This window comes from Haliotis rufescens, unplaced genomic scaffold (assembly GCF_023055435.1).
Source record: "Haliotis rufescens isolate VD_foot unplaced genomic scaffold, xgHalRufe1.0.p SCAF_7, whole genome shotgun sequence".
Taxonomy (NCBI): Eukaryota; Metazoa; Mollusca; class Gastropoda; order Lepetellida; family Haliotidae; genus Haliotis; species Haliotis rufescens.
The window spans coordinates 9,343,082-9,364,425 of NW_025964361.1; the positions used below are offsets into that span (position 1 = coordinate 9,343,082).

The 21,344-nt window shown below is 39.8% G+C and overlaps 1 protein-coding gene across 4 annotated transcripts in view; it reads left to right on the top strand.

The window, feature by feature from the left end:
- Window positions 1-20,263, top strand: part of LOC124121049 (carbonic anhydrase-related protein 10-like) — a 132,993-nt gene extending 112,730 nt beyond the window's left edge. The window contains exons 5-12 of one of the 4 annotated variants that reach the window (XM_046483994.2): window positions 980-1,075; window positions 1,899-1,965; window positions 6,426-6,580; window positions 7,527-7,703; window positions 9,237-9,279; window positions 10,291-10,391; window positions 13,274-13,699; window positions 14,658-20,263. In XM_046483994.2, the coding sequence (XP_046339950.1) occupies window positions 980-1,075; window positions 1,899-1,965; window positions 6,426-6,580; window positions 7,527-7,703; window positions 9,237-9,279; window positions 10,291-10,316 (564 nt within the window). In that variant the 3' untranslated portion in view covers window positions 10,317-10,391; window positions 13,274-13,699; window positions 14,658-20,263. Of the gene's footprint in view, window positions 1-979; window positions 1,076-1,898; window positions 1,966-6,425; window positions 6,581-7,526; window positions 7,704-9,236; window positions 9,280-10,290; window positions 10,392-13,273; window positions 13,954-14,657 lie in introns of those variants that run through there. The other 3 variants (XM_046483995.2, XM_046483997.2, XM_046483996.2) reach the window with 3 other exon arrangements.
- Window positions 20,264-21,344: the final 1,081 nt, after the last annotated feature.

Genomic DNA, 21,344 nt, shown 5'->3' on the forward strand with positions numbered 1-21,344 from the left:
TCAACCTCTAGATCGATGAATACAGATGTTTGGACATAATAAGTTTCAATCTGATAGTAATCTTAACCGTTGCTACTTCATTAGATTTAAGGGGTGTTATAAAAAGTAGAAATCAAATTGGAACGGATACGGATCCGATCAGAAAGAGACTCTCATTTCGGAATCAAAATAAATGTGTTTTGTATGTTTTTGCGAATTCCTCTTCGTTTATGTCTAACTATGGTTTCCGTGGTGAGAGCTTTCGCAAATTGAATTACCTTCTGCAAACTGAACTTTCACAGAAATAAGAAAAATCTGCATTGATCGAGTTTGAAGGTTTTGATGGGCGATAGAAAGGATATGGTCTACCTTTGATGTGAGCTAATTGGATGATGGGAGGTCGGTGTAAGCAAATGGGGATACTGTGAGTGTTTTGTTTCATCTATTGTCCAGAAATGATACCTCTGCTAGAGACAAATTGTGACGAAGGCATCCCCACTTCTAGATGCGTCAATAGCACACTTCATAATATACAAGACGTCTCTTACTGTGGAAAGAAGACTTGCAAAGGCATATCTATGTCACAATGTAGAAAGAAAAGAGCCTGGAGGCGCTCCTCGTCGAAAGGGCGACACTTGATGAGGAATATTTGGATAAGACCAGAGTTTAAGCCCGCACATTTCGGAGAAAAAAATTGAAAGATGTATGTGATAGATTTGTGATTAAACGAGTAAAGTCGTGTGTTTGTGCTTAAGAAGAGCCGGGAGCTAACAGTTGAATCAATATGTTGAAATAAAATTGTAGGCAACGTTATGAGCGAAAGGCGGACAAAGAACAACGACGGCTGGCAAATACTACCACAATGGATTGCTACAATGGAGTGCAACACACGTCAAGAAGGATGGTTGATAGATAGATTCTTGGGAAAATAGTTGATGGAAAGATGGTTAGATAGTGGATGGATTGTGGCTGAAGTTAATTGCATGCCTTATGTTTTCAGATCCAGATATTTGCCTACAACACAGACTTGTACAACAATATGTCAACAGCAAAGAGGTCTCCACGAGGTCTAACCATCATCGCTGTATTTGCCCAAGTAGGTGGACGGTGTTTAGATGGAAGGGATATCATATGTAACTTCCAAGAACTTGTGTCTCATATTCCAAAACCAAATGGGGGAACGGTTGGCCCAGTCGTCTAAGGCGCCGCAATTCGCTGTGCAGAGTTGCGTCCCTTGGACAAGCCAGAAACCTATAATTGTGGGTTCGAATCCCGGTTCGCCCCGATTATGTTTCTAGGTTTGTCAGCACCATACCCGTTCTCGTTGGTTTCACCAAAGTGACAAACGTCTGAGGCCTGCATCACTTCGGGCTTTCCTCCCACATTAAGCTGACACGCCGTGATATGACTTGAATATTGTTAAAAACGGCGTTAAACCCAACTTACTCATTCACTCACTCACCCAAAATCAAATAGCTTAGATCAAGGAGGATCACATTACTGATTGACGTCTTAAATCTTCCAGACCCTTAGTTGGGCAGGACATGATTACCCTTTTCTCGAACACCTGGTGTCAGCTCTGATTTTCAGTGATCCATTCATACAATTTTCACAACTATTTTGTCTTTCATGCCCATTGGAATCTGTTTGGCGGACGATCGAGACTGCTTATTCTCTGGAAACATAATCGAATGATAAACATTTCGGTATATTACAAAGCCAAGTAGTTTAATCACTGGAAAAAGGGTTTCCACCTCTATTACGGCAGTTGGTTGGAAGTCGAACTCGGGTCTCAGTAACGAATGAGTTCATTTATCTGTACGTTAATACTTCGTCGACGTCATTCAGTTATAACTTTACCTAGCTGTGTACGTTGTTAAAATGGAATTTTGTATTATTCTGTACCTATTTCGTTTCAGATAACCGAGAGACCACATTCAGAATTCGGAGTTTTACTAAAAGCCATGAACAAAACTAAATATAAAGGTAATTGTTGCCTCCCTGCAGAGCTTCACAGGGAGTTATCTCACTGCGGTAATAACACAACGTTGGTGATATTTCACTGACATTACTCATCACAATTTTAAAACGGACACTTGTACCATATAACCTGACATAACATTCTTGGCCTGAATACTAGTGTTCGAATATGACCTCCCCGGAACGTAGTCATGCCAGCCATATTTTTTGTTTTATATATTTTATTTCACCTTTTCCCTGTTACATGATCATGAGGAGGATGGCAATCCAGGGCAATGGTCACCCTCACATTCTGAAGACAATGTATGTATACATTTGGGAAAAATTAAATACACGTATTGGAAATGGTGCCAAGGTGATTTTTAAGAAATATAACAAAACATACACACAGTCAAGCATTCAAAATATCATTCAAACACTGATCCTGGCAAGAAACAAATATGAGAAAGAGATACATATGTTATTGCTGTTCTGCTTCTTCAAACAATATGGGATAAAAGATCCATGATTTATAAAATGTTGCTACATTACCATTTGTAAAGGCTATATTCTTCTCAATTTTGTATCTCAGACAAACATCTTTTTGTAATATTGCGAAGCAAAGATTTGTTTTTATGCCAGCCATATTTGACCTTGACAAACGAACGTTCGAAGACTAAATACGTAATGATTAAAATCATGAGAATCTGTTGATTCAGGGGTAGAATCAACGCATGGAATTTCTCTATCATTTTGCATAATCACCTGTAGTTGTTCCAGTTTAACTTGTTTAACATGCACTTTCAGAACGGCCAGTGAATTTATGGCTCAGAATTAACTGAAAGGACAAGAGCGTGACGTCATCATTTATAAAATTCGGAATATCAGTCTTAAATTTCCTGATTTCAACTGGGACATACATATTACCACACTGTGCCGCCAATGAAGACTGTGATTAATTGTTTATAACACCATCCTGGTTAAATTGTTTTTCACACATGAAAAAATGTTCTTAATTCCGTATATATGTGTTCGTTTAATAATTGTGATGAGTATTTTTTTAGGAGGAAATTCCCATTCCACGCCAGAGCACAGCTAGTTAATACAACGAACAAAAATACATTCAGCTTCATTTACCGAATGATGTAATCCAATGATGTTCTTTAGAATGCTTTTAGCATTAGATCAGATAGAAAAAACCGAAATGACTTTCTTCGGACATTACCTTTCGTCTTTTGCCTACAAACGGCTTCTGGGAAATTGAGTTTGTCACCGCTGTCTCGAAGGACAAGCGTAGTCAATTTCTCAGAATCAATGTACTTTTTTACTCATTATTATCTTGGATTGTTTTTCCCGGAAGACGCTAAAGTAAATGTAAGAGTTGAATTCTTGCCAATCTCTATAACGCATTTCGTACCTCAATCCTCACTTCGTACTCCTGAAATCAAGGATATGCATGATATCGAGCTGAGGAAATGCGACTCAATATCTGTGCCTCGATTCGAAATTCAAACTTTGTAGTTTCAGAATATTCATTTTATTTGTCAATACAGTTGCTATAAGATGTTTCTTTAGGAGGCAACGCGATCGTTTTCATCTCACATTAAGGCGTACGGCTTCCAAGTGAAATGATGTAATTACTCAACGAATTTAATAGGTCGCCCTAACCTTAGCTTCAGAAATGCAGTTATTTTGACAATGTGAAATTTTCCCATTCACACACGCCAATATTTAGCGTTCGTTTATTAAAGTCGTTTCATGTCCATCTCTACCGGAAATGAAATGTGTTTCCAACTAAAAGTTGTGAATTTCGCTCGGTTTCAAACTCACCCACTGAATGCATGTTATTTTACGCCACAACATAGAGAATCTCACGCGAGTGTCTTTTGATACCAAATATATCAACACGAGTTGATAAAAGTGGAAAAATTCCGAGGCTTGCCGACGATTTTTGACACTTTTATCAACGAGTATTGATATATTTGATATCAAAAGACACGAGGGTGAGATTTTATTTATCATCCAACATCATTCTTTCAACTTTTTCAATTTGTAGACAGTAATTAGCGGTGTCTTCAGTGTAAAAAGTACTGCAAACAGCTTCAGTAGCAGAGCCATTAGTGATGTCATTTGATTGTGACGTCATGGTAACAGTGACGTCACAATGGTCTGCAAATCATTGTGATGTAAATTCATTGCAGCGATATCTACAGTATAGATATCGCTTGATCTCATCCAAGCGATATCTCCTGTGGGAGCCAGTTTTGGATGATAAATAATGATTCATCACGGCGACCGTAAATAATCGACTCGATGAGAGGTAAAGCTGTGGTTAGTAGCTTGAAGGACGTACCACGCCGTTGGAGTCACACTAAGTGACCACCGATTCCACATTTGAGACGGCTCTTAGGACAAGCGTGGGATGCTGAAAAACTGTTCTGCCCAGTAGCCCACGCTGTTTAAAGAATAACAAATTGAGAGTCGAAAACAGACTTGTGGTATCTTGGCTTCGAAAGGATTTTCTGTAAAATTGTATCCCGGAGAAATGGTAGCCAAAAATATTTGAATAACCCACATGTCTGAACATGGTAGGTTTTTATCGAATAGGAAACATTATCATGTTCTTTTGCAACCGCTGAGGGGGGCATGGGTGGCCCAGTCGTCTAAGGCGCCGTGATTTGCTGTGCGGAGTCCATTAGGCACGCCAGAAACCTATTACTGTGGGTTCGAATCCCGGTTCGCCCCGATTATGTTTTGAGGTTTGTCAGCACCATACTCATGCTCGCGGGTTTCACCGAAGTGGTAAACGTCTGAGACCTGCATCACTTCGGGCTTTCCTCCCACATTAAGCTGACACGCCGTGATATAACTGGAATACTGTTAAAAGCGGCGTTAAACTCAACTCACACACTCACTACAACCGCTGAGTCACTTAGTATCCTCGTTCAGAATGGACGAGCCTCGTGTTATAAAGCAACGATGGCTAGGGGTCGACCATTTGATATTCGAAAGAGGCTGTGACATTTTGTCAAAAAAAGTAATCTTTTCCCGAAAAAGTAAATTGTCCTTTGGATTTACAAAAAAAATCGTTCACTGAACACTTGATGTTCTGAAACAATAATGTGATGTTCGGGAAAAGAAAATGTCTGACTGAAAGAAATAGACTCTCGAACAAAAATCTCTAACCCCCGCCCGTTCCCAAACCCCTTCTTGAATATTAAATGATCGGTCCCCCAACCCAACTTTAAGTGGATCTCACACGTTGTTCTATCCCTTTTAACTCTCATCTGTGACTGAGGTGATTCTGGTATTACTGTCGTCTAGTCAAAATGTAATAAGTCTTCTAGTGTCCAGGTAATATTTCCAAAGTGAACTAAAGATATCTTCTCACGTTCAAATGTCAACCAGTCTAACCTTAAAGGTCCTGTGCTTCTCAAAGGATTTGAAAATGTCTTTTGCGTGACAGTGTACATTATATTGTTTGATCCCACACATTCAGCCTCATCCCACACAATCAAGGGTATTTAATAAGAACACAACACATTGATTGTATCTCTCTTGAATGTAGACGAATGGTTTTTAGTTTAATGAAACCTAAATCAAAGGCAAACGTGATTTGCCATTGAAATTAAAACTGAAATAAGAATAAAGTCCCGTGACTTGGTTGATGCATGTCATCGTAACTCGATGGCGTGGATCGTTGTTCATGATATCAATCATTGGTTTGTCATGCCAAGACTCCATAACATGTATTTGCATGCCACCGTGAAATATTCATAAGTGCGCCGTTAAACATCTTCTCTATGCATATGTTATTATTTCGTTATTAAATCAAAATGATTTGAGGGGGGGTCGGGTAGCCTAGTGGTTAAAGCGTTCGCTCGTCACGCCGAAGACCCGGGTTCGATTCCCGACATGGATACAATGTGTGAAGCCTATTTCTGGTGCCCCCCGCCGTGATATTGCTGGAATATTGCTAAAAGCGGCGTAAAACCATACTCACTCACTCAAGAGATATAGGCGAATATTGTTTCATATAATGAGGGTGTTATTCAACTGTATTTTGTAACAGTCTATTCCCGGCCAGAAATTGCCGGCCAGATATAAAACAAGATTAATATTCTTGGATATAAAGAGTGGGCTATCAAAAGAGTATTTATTGTATTCGTGAGCCACAATTCATATACGCTGCTTACGATATTCCACACCGACGACCATGGGGACACGGACGGCCCATTTGTGTCAGGCATTGCAGTCCTGTGCCAGAAGCTTGAGATTTGATTCCTTCAGATTTACCATCGGGCAGCACCATACCCGTGAGATAAAACATATTGTCTGCCACAAAAATACCTTGTTATTAAACAAATATATATATATATATACAGTCAATCCTTTCATCACATCGGAATCCCTCCCCCCCCCCCCCCCCCCCCCCCCCCCCCCCCTCACCAATATACACTGTACATTGATGTGTATCAATGTTTCAGGCGATGTGACGCTACTACGTGGCCTACAGTTGTCGAGACTTCTCCCGGCGACTGACAATTACGTCACATATGAGGGTTCGATGACACATCCGGGTTGTTTTGAGACGGTCACGTGGCTGGTGTTAAATAAACCCATACACGTCAGTAAAAAGCAGGTGAGATTATCTATGGTATCTAAGGGTGGATATTATCGGATTATTTCTTTCTCGCAAGGTGTTTTTTTTTAAGTCTGTAGAAAAAAAGCTCATCAGAACCAAATACCTGTGAGCTGATAATGTTGTGTTACGCAGTCAATCAACGTAGTTTGAAACAACTAAGCCTATGATGGTTAAACATGATCCCATGGATGATTCCAACAAGTTTGTCTGAAAATATGCACAGAATTCTGATCCGATTCTAAACATGGCCACCATGGCAGCCATTTTGGATTTGTCAAGTTTGCAAATTTCGCAGCCATACTTGCATCTATCGTACGCCACCATGGCAGCCATATTGGATTTGTCAAGTTTGCAAATTTCGCAGCCATATTTGCAGCTATCGTACGCCCACATGGCAGACATATTGGATTTGGCAAGTTTGCAAATTTCGCAGCCATATTTGCAGCTATCATTACGCCATTTCAGATGCAGTATGTTAATAAACTACAATGTGAACCATAATACCAACATTTTAAGCAGATTTTGATATTTTACCATGTTTATTTAAGTTTATATAGTTATTTTCGTATTCTCTTAAATCACTTGGTTTTTTGAAGCTGTCATTGTGTGTAAGTCATCCCAGTATTACTTACTGAAACAGAGCATATGAAAACCCTTTAGTCATTGCCTTTTGTAAACTTTTTCCGATCACCGCCTTTCCTTTTGATAACAATGCAGTGGATCAGGGGTTTCACTGACATCTTCTTGTTTATTGTTCCCATAATTTCAACCCCAAATCATAAATTGTGACACATATCACATGCAAGTCTTGCTATTTGAAAAGATGAACAGATATTGTGTATTGTAAATATTGTTATTATCATATTTTGTTGCTGAGGCTCCATCAATTCACAGCATCAATAATTCAGCAGATAAAAGTTTGAATATTTTATTCTGTTCACAGATCGAGGCATTGCGAGTTTTAAACCAAGCGACGAGAGACAACCCTCGGATGCTGATGGCGGGGAATATACGGCCTGATATGCCACTCAACCAACGCACTGTCCGCACCAATATAAATTTTGTATGTCCTGCATGTGAAACCTCACGTGTTGGTCAAATGATGCAATCTGACCGAACAGTAATTATTTTACGTTTTTTCTTTCGAGAATATGTCCAGCCGAGTAGGAAAAGGTTCCAGTCACCTCAAGCAAAATAGGGAATTTGCTGCATGTTCGTAACGAAAATACGCATTTACCCTATCTTGAGCAAGTGTAAAATAATTGAAATCAATCAAGACTATTGAGGCCAATGAGTGTCCATTTAGGTCAATGAAAGTCCATTGTTGACAATGTTAAATATTTTGGCCAGGGTAGCACAAATTAAAGTCTGTAGTAATGAGGGACGAGGTTTTTAGCACTTGAAATATTGAGCAGTGAGTGAGTGAGTGAGTTGGTGTTAACGCCGCTTTTAACAGTATTCCAGTCATACCACGAGCACGGGTATGATGCTGACAAACCTAGAAACATATTCGGGACGAACCGGGATTCGAACCCACAATCATAGGTTTCTGGCGTGCCCAAGGGACAGCGAATCGCGGTGCCTTAGACGACTGGGCCACCCGTGTCCGCCTTGAAATATTAGGTTGTACGATACAGATGCAATGGGTTCAATAGGAACGACATCAATTGACTGACCTACTTTAAGGCACACAATCGTGCCGATCATCTACAGTTTCTTTCCGGTAAAAAGGTTCCCGGTTTTCATATTACTTCAATGGATATGAGAAGTGTCCGGATTTTACGAAAGAATTATCTTCCCTTGCTATTATTGTTACTGGGTTTTGTGAGTAAGAAAAACATTGTTTTACTTTGAAAATAATTTGTTTCAAGCCATAAGATAATTTAATTATTTCCACAAAATACTAACGAAAACAGGTGACCTGTTGTATTAAGTCTCTCCAAAACCCCAACAATATAGCATTCGACTCCTGTCACGTCAAATGACGCAAAGTGATCATGTTGCAGAGTACTAAGTGTATTGGAAACGGTAAACTATATCTCTTGGAGTAACAAGCACTTGTGGCATTCAGAACTGGACATATTTTCAGTTTTTTGTGTACTTACGTTCCTACCCATTGTGCCGTGTCCAATAAATCGACTGAATTTAAAGTAGCTTTAATTGAAAATCACTGTAGTGGTAAAACCGTATGAGTTTCTATTACTGGATATAGCCATGAAGCCTGCTGGATTGCCCATAAGAAATAATGCTTGCATGTGGCGTTTTATTCCTAAATCCTAAAATTACGTTTTATTAGTGTCGAATCATGAACTACATGTCAGCGAGCGGAGTGTAATATTGCAACAGCAACAATAGAAACCTTGTGTGCTTGCTTTCATGAAATTGAATGAATTGTTGTTGTATTTTATTGAGATGAAAAACAATTATCCTTGGCCATCTGCTAATAAATCCTTGTGGAAAATTTGATTATTAAATCAACGCGAAAAATCAATTTCAATAAAGGCCGAGTAACTGTAGAGGAAGCACTGGTGGAGGACTGGTACAATTATTGCTTAACGTTGCAGCATAGCTGCATATATCTTTTATATTTTCATGTCTCTGTAATTCCTCCACGGGGTTATAGCCTAACGACATTTCAATGTTATTATTTCAGCAATCTCGTAGCTGCTCAATGGGAAAGGATATGTTTTATAAAGGTGAGCTTAATCTCAAAGAACTGTTCGTTCAATTAATGTATATTGCCCATGCATTTTTTGATCATACGAACTATTAGTTCTTGAAGAAATGGCTGGATTGCAAAGTAAGTCCTTTTTTATTCATTTTGTTAGGCTACATACAGATGTGCTCCACTGCCTAGCGTTATTTGGTGATTAACATTCGAGATGTGGTCCCACACAAAATCCACGTGTAAATATTTACCTTAGGGGACAAGGCTTCGGTGATTTGGCATTCCTAACGTGTTTGATTCAGTCCTAACGTGTTTTATTCCGTCCTAACGTGTTTTATTCCGTCCTAACGTGTTTTATTCCGTCCTAACGTGTTTTATGTGATTTGTCTGCTGACTGCTAGTTTCTAATGATTGTCAGATTGGCATTAGTAATTACCGTAAACCACTGTCTCAGTTTCAGATAGGGCACTGATAATTATGTCTTGATTTAGCTGTCGGCTTGAAATTGGCACCAGACTGTGGCTTATCGTACCCCTTTTAATAACGCAGGGAGCAAGAAACAATCGAAATTTACCATTTAGTTGTTATGGAGGGGAACAACCAGCTAATACTTACCTTGGTATATCATTAGTTCACATATTTGTTGTTGTTTTAATTTTTTAATTTTTTTGTTTCCCAACCTTCAATAAGTAAGGAAGGTTAACCAAAAAGTAGATTTATTGAAGTAGTCTTGGAAAGTTGGAAAATCTTTGCGTGTTAAGGGACTGTCGATTTCATATTCTGGGATTGGATATGTTTCTCATGAAAACACTGTAAAAATAATTTGACGTCTCATTTTACAAGAGCAGTATATGTACACTAGATTTGCTGGGTAGCCTAAACTAAACTGTTTTGTGAATTTTTTTGTCGTTAATAGAACTCTCAACACACCCAACCTTCCCATCACCAGGGACTAAAGTTGGTTGGTCCCTCACTTAACTTGACGTTTCGCAAGTTAATTTTTTTTAAAAAGTCTGTATCGTGTCTGTTTATACTTCAGTAAACGAGAGGTTCAAAGAACCCTGATACCAACTCCTTTCTGCGCAGTCTCAGAAGTCTACTTGCCTCCCACCTCTCCTGGACCGGAAACAGTTCAGAGAGGTAAGAGTTATCTTCCGTGACGCAAGGTTTTTGTGTTTATAACAAAGTCTTCACCGACAAAACACATGGCACATCGTTTTATTTCAATACAGATTAATAGTCGGTGTGTTCAGCGTAATGCCGTTATTACGACAGTCAAATAATGAACATTAAAACATAACCTTAACGTAATAAAGTGAGTGACGGTATACGGTACTCCCTGTCATCTGTCATCGCCGTGCAGAGTTGCGTCCCTTAGTCTTGCCAGGATCCTATGATCATTGGTTCGCATCCCAGATTATCTCTTTTTAGGATTATCGGTTTCTCAGCTCCATGTCCATTCCATGACTTAACTGAAAAACTGTTCAAAGCAGCGTAAAAAACAACTCACTCACTCACTCACTCACTCACTCACTCACTCACTCACTCACGCACTCACGCACTCACTCACTCACGCACTCACGCACTCACGCACTCACGCACTCACTGTAACGTGTATTTGCGATCTTAGCGCATCAGCTATTGTAACCCACATATGTTAAATTCAAAACTTCAACACCAAAGAATCATTAGTCTCGAATCTGCCGAAACAGATTCCAGAAGGATGTACAAGTCAATGTGTTGATTGATCACTGAAAGTCAGGGATGAGAGCAGGTGTTTGCGAAAAGGTTAAGCATGCCCTGATCTACCGGTGGCACCGGATCAGTTACTATCAGATGTGATAACTCCATGTTCATATCATGGAATAGCATCGCTCATTAAGATGACGCAGATAATTTCTTTTAATGTCTGCACAGCCCTCCATAGAGTTGCTGTGCTAAGATCAATATGTGGTACGAATACTACATATGTATGTTTATGTTTCTAACAGCTAGACCACAGTAGAGCATCACTCTTTCCAATTCCCACTATACCATATGGATATCAGTTATTCATAACCAGAGACTGTCAGATTAACGTGCTTTTGTGTGACAATTGATGTCGGTCATTTTCGGTACCTGCCAGTTTTCATGTTATGCGTGTGCGAACAGGTCGACGTTAATCTTTCGTTTTCATACAAATAAAGTTGAAGAAAGAAATCAAGAACGGACTTCAAGTAAATTTACTTAATGCGGAATGACCTTGATCTATTGCATTACTAGCTACCCCTGATTTTATGACAAACTATGATATGCCTACATGTATCCTATATCGCCCAGGGGGTACGGGTGGCCCAGTCGTCTAAGGCGCCGCGATTCGCTGTGCAGAGTTGCGTCCCTTGGGCACGCCAGAAACCTATGATTGTTGGTTCGAATCCCGGTTCGCCCTGATTATGTTTGTAGGTTTGTCAGCACCATTCCCGTGCTCGTGGGTTTCACCGAAGTAGTAAACGTCTGAGACCTGAATCACTTCGGGCCTTCCCACAACATTAAGCTGACACGCCGCGATATAACTGGAATACTGTTAAAAGCGGCGTTAAACCCAACTCACTCACTCACTCAATTTAAGACAAACTATGATATGCCTACATGTATCCTGTATCGCCCTAACCTAATCAATGTACTTTGTCTGTGATCTGAATCATTTTAAGCTGAAGTTAATGCAGTTGAATGAGTGAGCTTAATTTTTAGGCCGCTCTCAACTGTATTCCAATTATATCACGGCGTGTCAGCTTAACGTGGGAGGAAATCCCGAAGCGATGCAGGCCTCTGACGTTCACCACTTCGGTGAAACCCACGAGCACGGGTATTATGCTGACAAACTTTGAGACATAATCGGGGCGAACACTCATTCGAACACTTGACAGTGAGTGAGTGAGTGAGTGAGTGAGTGAGTGAGTATGGTTTTACGCCGCCTTTAGCAATATTCCAGCCATACCAGGGCAGGGGACACCAGAAATGGGCTTCACACATTGTACCCATGTCGGGAATCGAACCCGGGTCTTCGGTGTGACGAGCGAACGCTTTAACCACTAGGCCACCCCGAACACTTGGCAGATTTCTGCCCTGCCCACAGCGAACTGCCACGCCTTAGACAAATGAGCCAGCCCTGCCCCCGTTAATATAAAAGCGTTCACTCTTAACACTTAAGGCCAGTTTGTTTCGAGAAATTTTTAAAATGTGTGAAACCAACTGTCCGCTCCAGTTATAGTGCTAGAATATTGCTGAAAGCGGCATAAAACAATATTCGTGCATTCACAGTCTCTCCAAGACGTAAGAACAGATTACATAGACACCTTAAAGGGGTCGTAGGTCTATGTTAAAGTATGGAGGTAACACAGGCGATGGGACTAATGTTCCTTTGTGAAACCGTTCCCAGCTGTCCACCAAGAACACGTGCCACAAGTGCATGAAAGGCACACACTACTAAAATACAAGCCGCATTCGCCATTGTCAATGAAAGAAAATCAGCTGGGAATAACTGCATTAGAATTGACAGACAGAGTGTGTTGAGCTCATGGTTCGATATCGCCTACACACCTACTGTCTGAGGCTATTTTTGTAGTCCAGCATCTGCCCATCAACATTTTCTTCAAGTCAGCACTTTTTACCTTTATCACCGTCTGACCTGGATACACTAATAAATATATAATAAAATCGAATAGAGGCTGAAAGTGATGAGCACATTTATCAACAGATTGTGGTTCAAATACGATAATCTGATTAGATAACTGATAAAATTTCCCTCACTGATTGAATGAAATCTCATTTAAAAGAAACTTGATTCACTTAGTCTAGCAATAACCTCTCTGACCTGAGCCCAATACTTAAACCCAATATACACCTTCTTCAATTTACACATCTTCTACTTTCCTTTGACATGTTTATCTAAACCAGATTACCAATAAAGAATGAAACGAATACCAAGATATTAGGTTTAAAATATAATTTGGATATTAATAAAATTCCGTTTTGTCTTTCAGAGGTGGATAACGATCACTGAAGATAACGTTCATGCCTTATTCAGAATGGTGCTATATTTCTTCAACCAAAGAAACAATGCTTTTGTTTAAAGAACCAAGAACAAGACTGGTTCACTTGTGTTATTTGTGATTCCAATTCATGGGGGCTTGTGTTATGTCCTGTGTGTTCGCCTCGTTGGTACATGCCTAGGCTATGTCTGAACTTAGACCATGTGTGATAATAGACCATGTGTGAACGTGGACCATGTGTGACAAATGGACTTCTGTTGTGGCCAACTTCTGAGATGATCATACCGCGTCTTCTTTAACTACGGCTCCAACTAAATGTAAGGCTCCGACTTCGGCTCCAACTCAGGCTCCAACTCCATCTCCTTCGGTACCAAATGTACTTTTAGCGGACAAACATACACTCAGCAATTAATTCAGGTAAGGCAACGACAAATACGCTGTTAATTGTCAGAACCCACGTCAGTCGTACTCTCTGCACATTTACGCAATTAAGGTCAAGAAACTCCAGCTATGGAATACCGCCTGTCAAAGAGGCGGTTCAGACAATAGATAAACGCAAAGTACGTTTTAGACCCGTGAAGATCCGGGTAGAGAATTGGTATTCAGCAATCCCTGCTAGGCGTTAGAGGCGACTATGCTTGTCGTTAGAGGCGACTAACGGGATCGGTGGGTCAGGCTCGCTGACTTGGTTGATTCATGTCATCGTATCCCAGTTGTGTTGATCGAGGCTAATGATGTCAATCACTGGATTATCTGGCCCAGATTCGATTCTACACAGACCGCCGTCATAAAGCTGGAATATTGGTGAGTGTAGCGTTAAACAACTGGTCTGGTTACTGAACTTAACAAAACTAAGTCAAATGACTGATATGAATTGTGTTTGATTAATTGTCGGGCTTGAATGAACATGAGAGAACATGATAAGCACCACAATGTATTATTCCTCAAAGTATTCGATGCCGAGCTTGGCCATTCTGATAATAGTATGTTTTCGAATTTTACAAAGTCCCTGAAGCGCGAAAAGATTATATTATTTCATCAATGGTGATAAAAAAAAGCCTCTGGATACGATTGTACTTTCAAAGGCATCAAAGAATTCTCAGTTGATGAAAGGGGTTCCGCGTTTAGTATCTGCTGGTAGAATTAATCAGTTACAGAATCAGAATGTCTATTCCAGGCAATATGGCCCATCGTAATTAGTAACAAGAAACAAAATGAATTCAGGTCAATGTTCAATCTGAATCTCCATTTCATTGACAAACATGTTTTTCACCATTACTCCCGATTTGCCCAACATCAAAAGAACAGACTCCTTCATGGAACATGTTCTGTATGCTTTTCTTTTCAAAAGTCCGACTTTCAACTTTTCTTGCAGATTGGGATCAATTTGCAGTCTCATGTCCCATGTTAGCTGATGTCGGTCTGGGGCAATTGATTGCCCTTAGACAAAGGGCTGAACGTGGTGTACAAATAGATCAATTCTTCTCGAGAAGGTAGAGTACCTTTTGGATAAGCATGGACATCAAAGCGTGCACTCCTTGAACAAGAAATATTCGCTGTGCTTGCAGATATCGAGAGGCCTAGCAGGGAGGGCTACCTCTTCTGGTATCGAGGACAGTGCTCGTGATGCAATGTCTGAATTGGAAGCCCTGGCATAACCATTCTAATGGTAGACGTACCATCACGAAGCTAATGGATGACAGAGCCCAAAACAAGGAGGATGATCCACTGTTGAAGTATTCCAGCCCATTTGTGTTTACTGTGAAGCGTTGGAATGGCCGAACTAACAACGATGAGTGTGTGTGATTGTGAACTGGAGAAGAAGGTCTTCCTGAGTTGGTGATGCTGATACCGTTAGACTGGTTGGCTGCGGAGGAGGAGGCTGAAGGAGATGTGTCAACATGCAGTGGAGGATGCACAGGAAGCCAAAGAGTATCAAGGACGCTCAACGTTATATGTATTGCTCTTGTGTAGAAGGACGTTGTCTTGAACATGTTGTATGTCGCTGCGTTGTCTGTAAATATGGCCTAAGTGGATAAGATGCATTAGTCAATCCCACACAATCAGGAGACAATGTATCAAGCCTCTTTTCTCTGATCACTTGTCATGTTGTAAGTGTATACTGTAGCTTAGCACACAGATGGAAGAATTTATCGATATCAACAGGAAGAGATAAAGTGAGGTGTTTAAAGAAGGTTTGTTATTTTCAAGCACATGAAAGAAAGAATAAGTGATATACAGCGAAACCTTGTTAGTCAAGACGGATGCGTCCCCAGTGTAACTTCCGGATTAACGAATCAGTGATGTCCTTTGTGTGTATATGTACTATCCTCACAGTAAAATTCCAACCGGGGCAAGACTAGGGGGATTCATTGTTTGTTTTGGTGTTGATGATTAGTGAATGAAAATCCGCCTTGTCCTTGTCATCTATATGCCTTCTATTTCTTTACATGTCATATATCCGCTCTCGCATGTGTTGTACAGTGAACCTCGTTAATCCGGACATAGCAATATTTAGCGCAATCGCCTTCCTTATAAGACCATGGATGCTCTATAAATGTCCTTTTAATTATATACAGCTGTATCCAACAGTAATCGTTCGGGTTATTGGGGTTTCTAACTATCAGAGTCTGGATTAATGGGGTTGCACTATGTGAAAACGATTGCTATCATGTGTGTGGACCGTTAAACAATGCGTCTGAGCTGGAAACGGAAAACTGAGCATGGAGTTGAAGCCACGTTTGGATCCACACTGCAGCACATAAAATCTGATTAGGTTTTACAATATTGTGCATCCTTCAGTAAAAAATATTCATTTCATTATATTAATTCTATTTTTCAATTTAATTCTATCCCGGTGAAATTGAAAAGAAATCTTAGTGACCCAGTTTGCAGATCACACAGCCCCAGCACATAATGAAGACAGGCAGGAATGGCCGAGTTTTGATTAGCCCATTTCATAGCTATTGCATCGCTTGTGTCCGCCCAGTGCTAATCTTTTACTACCCAGAGTAGTTACGATGTACGAGTCGAGATTGAATGGTCAGACAATACAGTTCCTTGTGCCATTAGCCCATTCAGTCATGCATCCATCGAGACCAAATCCTCATTATGTGTAGAGCTTGTAGATTTATCGGCATATTAATGGCCAGACGGAATTAGAGGTACATGCAGTGGTTGTGTTTGTTGGCGATGTTTGAAGGCTTGATAATGGGAGGGCTAATAGCAGCCATCACTGCTTCAGTAGTCTCCATCGTGTCCTTGACGTTAGGAGAGACAGACAGCCTGCCTATACATACCAGTATTAATAGCTTGTCCGGAAAGAGATGACAGTGTCACATGATTGGCCACAAAGAGTAGGACATCTTGTATACTGTCTCGTTGAAATGGTAAGAAAGTGCTTCACCGCGCGACCGACCGTAATAGCGGACGTTTAATGGTTGTATTATGATTGTATTACAAACAGTAAGAGTTTAACAGGGAGGGACTTCAGGGACCCAGACAAGCCTGTGGCATCATTTACCATTTCTCTTGGTAATGTCTCAAGGGGGACTCGCTTTCGAGCATTGTGTTTTGCAGAAAAATAAATTCATATATTTAAATGTTAAAATTAAAAACTTGAAGTCTTCTACTGAAAATCTGCATCTGTATTTTGAGTATCAACTGTTATGACTGATAAGCAGTCAAACATCACATTTAGAGATTGGACTGCTACAAAAGTATGTTTGTGATTCAATATGTTTTTGAAGAATCAAAATGTTTGATTATTCCTCTGGATAAAAGTATTCATCGTATACATGCTCTGATGAACCTTGATCAAGAGACGGGTTTATTGTTTTTTTTCATATATGCTACAGTACTCAAAATAGTTGAGGGCCATCCGATTCTTTCATATTATTACAGTTAATTTCTTATGGCATGACAGATAGAATGACATAATATATAAGAATGGGATGGTACTATTATATTGAGTGGTATAAGAATGGTCAGAGGAACAGGTAGGCAGATCACCTGCTCTTAGAAAATCAACCCTCCTTTTTCGGAGACAATGTTTGGGATACCATCGAACAAGTTTTTAATTTGTTGTGATCTTCTGTAGATGTGGTTGCCATGATAACACAATGGTGTACATACGGTAATGTGACGTCACAAAACAATGACGTCACACACTGCTCCCATTATAACGTTTAAATGCTAAATTATGAAATAAATAGTAATTAAGATTTTAGTTCATGTTCACATCATAAAAACAGAATACATGAATCTGGCGTCACTATGATGTCATGAGACTATGTTTGGTAATTCTGTGTTCTATGGTTCTTGCAAAGAGATAGATGGACATGTAGCAAAGTTGCATGTGTGGATATTTTGTAAGGAGTTGTAAAATAGGTAGGTTTTTGTGGATGACAATGGGTGAAGAGTATGAAATCTGTACTTGTTAACACTGTAAAGAATAGCTTTCAATGTTATTGTGCATGCATTTGTGTCGTTTTGTTTGTGAGAAGAAAGAGGGTGGAAGGGGTTGCTTTGCAACGGATGACCTTGCGTTCCCGAATCATCCTTGGTTAATCGGCGTGGCGTTGTGTGGCGTGGCGTGGCGTGACGTGGCGTGGCCTGGCGGCGCGTCGCATGGCGTGGCACGTGGTATATATAAACCTTTGTTATATAAATAACAAACACAACACTTCATTTAATTTAAAATGTATGAAGAAAATGCATAAAACTGCATGATCAAGTATCCAATTTTTTCTCATTTTAGAAATTTGAAACGTTTACTAAAAATGCATCTGAATAGACATCAGTCCTCATCTATTCGCAGAAACTACGAACTACATTCTCTAAAAGTGATCTTATGGCTGGCGCTTTGATCGTCGTCTGTCCGTCAGTCCGTTTGTCACAAACTTTTAGACGTCTCCTCTTAAGCCATAATGTCCCCAGAAAGAGTAGTTACAGCAATGGCTTCTCTATAGCATTCCGAACCGACTTTTACCGTGAAGCTCTTAAATGTTTTCTTTTAATAATCAATAACGAATATATCAGTACTGGGAATTACAACTTGTTTTGTTTTAGTAACAATCTCCTGGGATATCCAAACATACTTTATATATATCCAATAGACACGCGTTTGGGAAGCGTTGCGGGTATGACATGTATGAGATGTGTGCGTAAGCTGAATGATAATCTGCGCTTGATACTGGTGAAAGACTTGAACGTTGTTAGTGGTTCTATATGCCCTGAAGAGCAGCTTACCTTTTAGTAGAACTAACCAGATTTACCATTCGAGTGTATATTTGCTAGTCATCAGTGTCTTCTTCTAGCGTTATTTCCAGTTTCGGTTTCTTCAGCAGTTTCCTGACTGAAATAGATAAATACATCGTGTCCTCTAATGTGGCAGGTGGGTTGTCCCCCGAGATAGCCTGTACGCTTGTGTGTGTCCAGGACTGATGTCAGAATAGGACCAATGTATGTTTGACGTAAGAGACGATGATGTCATCGTACACTATGGCGTTATTCGTTTCTCCTGCCTTCAGTCACTCCGCTTTTGACCATGATGGCAACGGTAGTTTCAACAATAACGTCACTTAAGACTATAAACGTGAAACTATCTGTCTAAATCGCCCCTGGGCTTTGTGATGCACTAATCAAGGGTCACATTTAATTTTCGGGGGATTGTAACAATGTTTAAGGTGTAGCAGGTCCATCGGCAGACTCAATTGTTTTCAGGCTGTTGTGAAATCGCTGAAATATTGCGGCGGTAGTAAACAACATTCATATGCACCAAATGTCAATATGCAGTGGAAAAAACTCTGTAACTTTGCAGCTCATAGAGTTCGATTTGTATGTTGCTGGCATCGTATTTGGCGACATTGCAACCATTCTTGTCATGAGAGAAGACAATGGCCGCATATGAATAGTCTCACCACTGATGTGTCACTCCAGCTGATCTCAAATCATCAGAATGGCTGGTAGACAGAAGTATTTATGAAATACAATTTTAAAGGAAGCCATCAAGCGATACTCAAAGGCTTGCAGACCTGAAGTAACACGTGACATAAATACGTTACATAGAATTCCCTTCCTGCACAGAAACCTAGTGGTGCTTAAAATACCACGATAAATGTAAACCTCGTTTGGAATTAACGCTCGATGGGTACCTTTAACGGTGTACGCTGGCAGATATTGTGTAAATGATATTGTTTATAAACGAAATGTTGCTTGAAGCTACTTTATGGGACAGAGGTAGGTCTCCAAAAGGCTCGATGAACAATAACAGGTTGCGCTCAAAACAAGTTACACAGCTGGAAGTTGCAACCCCCACCAACCATGACTGATTAACTGTAGTCACATGAAAACATGCGGTGTCCTTTAACTTATTTTGAGTTGTATGTGTTATATTAGTTCATTGGGACGCAGCACATCAACTATTTATAATTAATCCTCGGAATCTATATCATATGTTTCCGATTATCCCCAAAAACTATTTTAACCGGTTGCTAGGTGTACAGCAGGTGCGAGAATCACAAGGCAAGGCTCTGTGGTAAAACTTCAGTAAGATCTAATCAAAAGTCCTTAATTGCTTTCTCACATGACGTTAGCATTTTCTAAGCAGACACTATCGTTTTCTATTTCACTGTTATCTTTTCTTATGATTTTTTTTTCTATTCCTGACTTCATCAAAATAGACCCGAAAAACATCAAATCAACTTAAAGTTAACAAGAAGTTTATGATTCAATACAGGTATTGTTAACAGCATCCATGGGCATGTGTATTATGTGTTATTAAATAAGAGCGTGATAGTTTTACGTAACAATTAAAAACACTAGAACATCCACGTCTCGAATATTCCACAGATCGTCATTTCAAAGGTCAACATCATAAATACCTCTGCTATTTGTAAATGTAATTTGTTTGTGTATATCTTTATGCACATCATTACCAATCTGGAATCTATAGAAAGATGACTTCGTGTAGATTAAAAATCCAAAAGCAAAGAAAATGAAACTAACGGTGGCTAGGTGTAAGAACCACAGCGTTTGACGTCATCAGCGACGTCTTGCGTTGCAGGAAGGGAGTCAGAGAAGGCCCAACATTGGTTCAATCGGACGATCGACAATCTCGCCACCAGTCCTATTAATTTTCTATTTTCTTCGCTTCCCTTGTGACCCCGTCAAATCTGCAGCCCGAGAGACTTCATCAATGACATTGCCTTACCTACTCACTCGACTCAAATTGAGAAATCAGTCTTGTCGGGACTAAAATAGACGGCGATTAGTATCATGGCTGGTGATTCTAAGTTGACACAGACATGGAAACCTCCCACCCCCCACACCCCGAAAAAAGAAGAAATATAAGAGTTTATGACATTTCTAAAAGCAGTGTGACATTTAGCAAAAACTTTTTCTTTATACGTTCAAATAACTATTGACATTCACGCTGTCTGGTTTCATGTAAAGGTATTGCCAATAATTTTGGTCTTGTGCTCTTTTTGTATTTGAACTGTCTCGATATCTTCTTATCAAACCGTCTAAACATGTCGACACTTAGCATGTGTGAATGTATTTATATCGAACTGTATATACATGTCGAAATATCTATCTTGAACCGTTGATAGATGTCGAGTTGATAAGATATGTCGAATTATCTGTATCGAGTTCTTTTCGAGTTCACGCACTTTTACGACGTGTCTTTCTTATGCTGTTGATACATGTCGAGTTTAGACGAAAGTCATGTTAAAGTATGCATCTCGAACTGTTAAGACAAGTCGATTTAAGATGTTCATGTTAAGGTTTTTACCTCAAAGAGTTAGAGATATCACAGAATTTTAAGACAGTCATGTAATTGTTAAAACATGACGACATTGAAGCAAACGTATTCATCTTCATCAGCACATCGAAGCATCAATATTGAATCGTTCCCAAAATGCCCAAGTATCAATCATCAATTCCATATTCCAACTAAAGACCTCATACTTTCTACCCTACAGTCTACTGTAGGGCACATCATTACAAGTATATAATTTATAACGACAACCACATTTTTAAAATACGTTGTACAATCTAA